The 6961-nt window shown below is 40.9% G+C and overlaps 1 protein-coding gene across 1 annotated transcript in view; it reads left to right on the top strand.

Moving 5' to 3' along the window:
* Positions 1-272: 272 nt before the first annotated feature.
* Positions 273-6961, top strand: part of LOC141433732 (dynein axonemal heavy chain 3-like) — a 78700-nt gene continuing 72011 nt past the window's right edge. The window contains exons 1-5 of the mRNA XM_074095825.1: positions 273-422; positions 1192-1395; positions 2943-3179; positions 4511-4598; positions 6245-6452. Of these exons, the coding sequence (XP_073951926.1) occupies positions 307-422; positions 1192-1395; positions 2943-3179; positions 4511-4598; positions 6245-6452 (853 nt within the window). The 5' untranslated portion in view covers positions 273-306. The remainder of the gene's footprint in view (positions 423-1191; positions 1396-2942; positions 3180-4510; positions 4599-6244; positions 6453-6961) is intronic.

Here is a 6961-nt window from a genome sequence, read left to right as displayed (position 1 = left end):
TAAAACCAATTTCAACCCGATTAAAGTTTCTCTTCGCTAAACAATCTGTATATCTATATTTTCATAATAATATTAAGATATGGCAAAATCAGGAGTTGTCAAATACCGTATTAGGCGAACCAACTTGACAGTTCATTACACACAATGTTGCCACAGTTACAGCTATCGACCAATGTAACTAAGCCATATAAGCGTGTTAAAAATGCCGTAGATTTTTTATCTTTTATCAAAAACTTCTTATTTCTAGCTTTAACGGGAAAGCATCTTCCAGATTTCCCTCAGAACTTATACGCCAAAGCCAAGGCTATGGTCGACAAGCAAACTCTGCCAATCAAGAGGAGACTTCTCTCTCTAACGTATAATGCGTGCGTGAGACAGAGCGAGGCGGATATCAGGCAGTTCTTTCTCATGGCTATGAAAAGGTATGACTTGGGTTAACGGCATTTTTACAAAAAAGATTATAGAAAAAATATGGTTTTTCCGGCTCAGAATCAGGAGTACAATCGATTCCGGTAGTTTAAAAAAATCACCCAAACAAAAATGTTTGTTTTCTGTTTTTTTTTTTTATATACTTATTCCGTATGGTCGTCACAAAACTGACTCATAAAATTTTTATGTAAATTATAAATAGGGTAAATCGTCAATAACGGCCACCTTATACTAAAAATGAACTCTGTTTATAGGTAGCTAGAATTCATTTTTAGTGTAAGATGGCCAGTCATTGAACGGTGGCCAGTAATTGACGATTTACCCTACATTAAGAATGAAAAGGTACACTTTTTTTTAAAAACGCTCTTAGGAAAGACGGTACATACAGCTACCACGGCTTATTTCTATTTCTTAACCAATAAACTAAAAAGCATTTCTTGCCCACCGCAACCTTATGATAGTTATGTTTATGCAAAATATGCGTATTCAAACATGTTGAGTCTAACATCTGGTAGCATGGTGTACGGTTATGTTGCTCTGAAGATAAGCTCTGGTTGAGTTCGAAACGCGTCAGTGTAGTCTGGTGGTGGTGATAGATGAGTTTGTGTGTGTTTTTACAGTGGTGGAGGAGTTGCATGAACACGCATATTTTGCATACACTTAACTATCATAAGGTCGCGGGCGAGCAAAGAAATTCTTTTAGTTCTTTGATATGGACCTCCGCAAAGTAACGCCTGATTCAATCAATTATTTCTTAACCAGATGCCTCCTCGCCTATATCCTTGAGGACCCTAGCGAGTGTTCGCGGCTGCGCATAGCGTTCCTGCCGCCGCTGTGGCCGACGCTGGTGGTGCGCGCGCCGATGCCCTGGCACGCTGATTACGTGCGCGCGCGCCAGTCGATGTACTATCGCTTCTACGAGGGCAACCCGGTGCTGGTCGAGTTGCGGCGACTGTGGAATGACAAGTGAGGTTTTGCCACTGAACTTTTTTTGAATTGTGAGTTGGCTTGCCACCAATATGCGAGGATGTGTTATTGATGAACCAATAGAAACGCTTCATTTACACATCCTCGCACAGCACACTCTCTGGTGGAAACACAAGACTTAGGTCCTTGCTATTATTTAATTGATTTTGTTTTAAATATATGTGGTGCTTTATAGGAGACGGCAGCGGCGCGTGCAGTCGGGAAAATCCTTTTCTTCCAACTACGCTTTAATTTCATCATAACCGCACACAAATACCCAGCACACAAAAGCGGGACTTTTCTGCTCTAGAGCAGAAAAAATGTATGAAAATCCTTATTACATTGTTTTAGATATTTTTTAAATTGCACGACCAAAGAGGTAACACAAGTATTTTTGCTATAAAATTAGCCTGCATAGTGTAAAAAAATGTAGTGTTGGGTTGGTCAACCTGGTCTTATTAAATTTGACAGATTACGTACAAAAAATTGTTGGTACCAATAATACTAAAAAATAGTAAGTAGACAGCCGTATATTTAAAAAGAACTTTGTGTGTTTGGTTGGCCAACCTGGCGCCCATCCGAAATTTAATAGATCGCGGGTAAAAATATCTGTTGTATATACTAACTCTGCCAAAAAAAAGTAAGAAATTAAAAAAAAAAGAAGTTGGCGAGAACCTTGCGAATTTTCCGTGGTCATTTTTTGAGAGTGTGAATGTAAACTTAACAAAAATGGAATTTCAATAGTTGAAAGAAAAGCAGATTATGCACCTCGCATTAATAATTATACTCTGTGCTCTATTTAAAGCCCTCGCTGACGCTCGGGCTCCAAATCTGCAATAAATAAGTACTGGGGAAGCCCCCGCTCAGGTAGTGCCGGACTCTCACTGACTAAGAAACACAACTTTCTGGAGCTTATTACGGGGAGGAGAGAGTTGAAAGGGTTGGGGGGCGCCATGGAGTCTTGCTTCAATCATTTACTGAAAGGCCAGGAGAGGGGCAGCTTTCTCCTGTTAGGCTCTGGAGGGTACTTGGGTCAGTCTTTGTTGGTGACCCCCATTGGTTTGACCCTTGACCGTCCCTAGCTCTTTTTATTACAAGCTCATTTTTTATCTTTTGATTTTCTTATGATGGGTCGGAGATTTCGTGAATCATTGTGTCGGAGAGTTGAATTGTAGGTTTAAAGTTTTCCGAAAGCAAATCATTCAGGACATGATTGATGATGTGATTTTAGTGTTAAGTGTTCAATGCGCATACTAGGGATGTAACGGATGTGGTTTCATCGGAACCGAAAGCGGAACCAGATGTTTTCAATTTAGTTTATCGGAACCAGAAACGGAATCGGAACCGATAACGGAACCGGAACCAGAACTGGAGCCTGAGTGATAGGTGGACGAGTCGTTAGTGCAACACGTGGCAAGCGGGGCGTTCTTTTTTATGTACGCCGCTCAAAGTAAGTTCCGAATTAACGGAAACGGAACCGGAGCTCCGTAACATCCCTGGTACATACATCCTGTTCGCAACATAAAACCTCAGTGACGTCCTCACAGATACCAGAACATGTACATCTGCGACATGGACAAGATGCAAGAAGGCCTCCAGTTCCCGCAGTACCCGTCAGAGTTCACGGAGCGGCTGGGCCGGCTGTGCGCCGACACGCGCGCCGAGCTGCTCGACAACTGGATGATCGACGTCGCTGACACCATGATCAAGATGCGCCAGCATTGGGCGGTCTACGTCGCCAAGAAGAAGAAGGAGTCCACGTTCCAAGTCGAGCAATTCTTCAAGTATGTGAACCCAGCGGTCTATTGTCTGTACTCGGTTTAGACCAGGGCTTCGCAAAGTGGGGTATGCGAACCCCTAGGGGTTCGCCATTCGACGGCAGGGGGTTCGCGACAAGATTTACGTAATGATGGCGCGATGACTGGCAGGCACGTGCGGCACACATGGTGGCGCGCGCGCGACTGATTTCGTCGTTCAACAGTCAATTTTATTGTTTTCTTTGGGAGGTTAGGGGAGGGGGGGGGATTTAATTAGTTAAGGGGTTCGCTGTCACCTGGAAACTTGAACAGGGGTACGTAGAGCCGAAAGTTTGAGAAACCCTGGTTTAGACCTGTGAGAAAACTAGTACAGTCTACGTCATAAATAAGTGATCACTTTTGTACCTTGTGACTTTAAAGTAATGTTTGAAAAGCCAGACGTAATTGTGTAGCGTTCGAGTGACCACTACAATCTGGCTGACTTTATGGTCTCGTAATGTAATGTAAGTAATTTTGCGATTTTTCTCGCTGGCCAGTACTGGGCTTATGCTGGCCACAGACACCAAACGCGCAACTGTATTACGTCGAATCCCTAACTTATGTACCTGTCACAGGCAAATGGCTAAACAAATTAATATATAAGGGATATGACCAAATCACGTAGTAAGTTAAAATGGTAAATCCTTTTTATCATTTGCCTAGAAAAAATCAGTCATTTAATCAAATCCAAGTCGTTTCTTTATTTCACCGGTTTTTTTTTGTGATTTTATAAAATCACTGAAACACGTCAGTGAGTTGACGAAACAAACTCGCAAAGTCAACTCGTTTTACCATTTCACTAGACATATTGGCAATGGTATGATGAAGTTACTACTATGACATATGTAGGTACAGTCACCAGCACCAATATCTGACACAACAAGCGTGCATTAATATCTGATACGACTCTATTTCTAGGGCCGGAACGACGTGTCAGATATTTTTGCACGCTCCGCTGTGGCAGATATTGTTGTGTCAGATATTGGTGCTGGTGACTGTACCTACCTATAGATAATAAGTAAAATTTTACTCTCGTTTCGTAAGATCAAAGCGGTGCTCATAAATATCTGAACACGACTGTATTGTCAATTGCATACCGTCACTACTTTGGAAACATGTCGTGTCTCCAATCAATACGTCAACAAAATCAACCCTTCAAATAATGGTCGTAAAGTTCACTTAGAAAAATTATCTATTTTAAGTTACGAGCTTTTTTAAAAAGTAGTGACGATATATAAGTGCTGGGTCAGATATTTATGAGTATCAAGACATCAACGCTTATGTTGGCGACTGTACCATGTTTTAATCTTGAATTCCAGATGCATACGCGGTTTGATGTCAAAACAAATTCGCGACTTGGTCGAACGAAGTGTCCGACATTTTGCTGGATATTTCGCCTATTACTACGTAAGTTATCATTGTAGCGATGGTTCTATTTATTTAGTTTGATCTTTGAAATGTTTTAGTTGAAGGTGGAATCTCTCTCTTTTGTCAAAGACCAAGTACTAAGCAAAAGAGAAACATTCTATACTTTAAGGGGCTGTTTCACCATCCACTGATAACACAAGCTTTGCTAAGCTTACTTTGGGATTAGGTCAATTGGTGTGAATTGTCCCGTGATATTTATTTATTTATTATTTACTGATTAGTGTTAAGTGACGGTTAAATGTGATGCCGTCTCCGTCTATTCGAACAAAACAAATAGAGATGGCATCACATTTAACCGTCACTTAACACTAATCAATGGATGGTGAAACAGCCCCTAAAAGTCACTAAAAAATTTAAAGCATTTCCATGAAAAACGTCTTTTTTCTGCTGAGTGATTTTCAGCCTTCTTCCATTACTCGTGTCGTGAGATGTTACTTTTGGCCGAATTTCATAATTCTATTTCAACGGGAAGTACCCTAAAAATTATCTATAAGGTTTGATTCAGATGGTTGCTCAATGAATTTGCACTTTCAACTGGTTTCTTTTCATCGCGTAATGTCAAACATTTTTTTGAGTTTTATTGTCAATTTAGGTTCCGGAAAATTAGGCACAGTCGAGTTTCTTAAACTTGTGAGCAAAAATTTGATCAAAAATACCGGAACACGTAACACGTACGTGAAGCCGTGGTGGCCTAGTGGTTTGACCTATCGCCTCTCAAGCAGAGGGTCGTGGGTTCAAACCCCGGCTCGCACCTCTGAGTTTTTCGAAATTCATGTGCGGAGTTAAATTTGAAATTTACCACGAGCTTTGCGGTGAAGGAAAACATCGTGAGGAAACCTGCACAAACCTGCGAAGCAATTCAATGGTGTGTGTGAAGTTCCCAATCCGCACTGGGCCCGTGTGGAAACTATGGCCCAAGCCCTAATGTTCTGAGAGGAGGCCTGTGCCCAGCAGTGAGACGTATATAGGCTGGGATGATGATGACCGGAACACGACTATTGTCATCGGCGTAGAAGCGTGTTCAGATATTTTTGATCGAATTTTTGCTCACAAGCTTATGAACTCGACTGTACTACGGGATGAACATTTAAGCGTTTTGACCGGTCGCTTAAATTTCATTACCATTCCTTTATTAGCACAACGAAAGGACAAGTCGTAAGAATTTTGATCACGCTAGATTTATCATAGTTATTTTCTAAAGTTATCATAAAAATGTAACCCTGAACATCATCTCTTTCAAAAATACTTGCTAAAAAGTAGGTACCCGATCATTAATATCTGCCACGGTGGAGCGTGCAAAAATATTTGACACGGCCTTGCGGCCCTAGTCGTATCAGATATTTATGCACGCTTGTTGTGTCAGATATTGGTGCTGGTGACTGTACCATCAGCCAAATAAGTGGTCTATTAATTTTTAAACAAGTTCCTATCAAATGAATATGTCGCTAAAGTCGAACTTTCAAGTAAACAGACACGTCTATTGGCATTATTGTGCATAAATATCTGATACGAATACGATTCTATTTCTAGGGCCGGAAGGACGTGTCAGATATTTTTGCACGCTCCGCTGTGGCAGATATTAATGCTGGTGACTGTACTATCATGTGCTTTGTTTGATGTCGTAGGAAGGCAACAGATACTCCGGCGCGTACCGCGACTACATGTTCATAAAGCGGTCGCTTGTGCGCATCAAGGCGGTGGCGCACCCCGGGAGCACCACGATCTCGTTCGACCCCTCCCTGGACCAGATGCGCGTCCTCATCGTCAAGTGGTTCCACACAATCATCAACGTAAACTACCAGCTGCCGAGTATCGATAGCTTCATTTATCCCGGTTTGTATGCTCATCAAAATGAGTCGTTATGTTACTTGAATAAATATTATTATTATTATCGATTAATAAATAAACAGGCATAGTGCATGTAGGGACCACATAAATAAATGTACAAAGATATTCGCCTTGCTAAAGGACCCCGGACATAAAGTATGGAAAATGTGGTTTCAATTAAATATCCTGAGATATGATGATGAGAAATATGTTATAGTCCTAAACAAAAGTCTCTAAGGGTGCTACCTCTGTTTCCAAGTCCCTTTCAGAGTTGAGTTTAGTTTTTTAGAGACTTTTGTACAGGAGTTTGAAATCTATAACATCACGATCTCAGGATTTAACTGAAACCACATTTTCCATACTTTAGATCCGGGGTCTTTTACACTATGCTACAGAATTAATTGGAATCGTTAAAAATAATATTCGTTAAAATTCACTCGTAGGTAAACTATATAAAACTGTAATTAATTTTGTGGGCCTGGAAAAGGGTTAACGTTCACATAACGATTCAAATT

Source organism: Choristoneura fumiferana, chromosome 12 (assembly GCF_025370935.1).
Source record: "Choristoneura fumiferana chromosome 12, NRCan_CFum_1, whole genome shotgun sequence".
In the NCBI taxonomy this organism is placed as follows: Eukaryota; Metazoa; Arthropoda; class Insecta; order Lepidoptera; family Tortricidae; genus Choristoneura; species Choristoneura fumiferana.
Note: the sequence above shows the minus strand (reverse complement) of the source record. Positions and strands in the feature narration are given on the sequence as shown.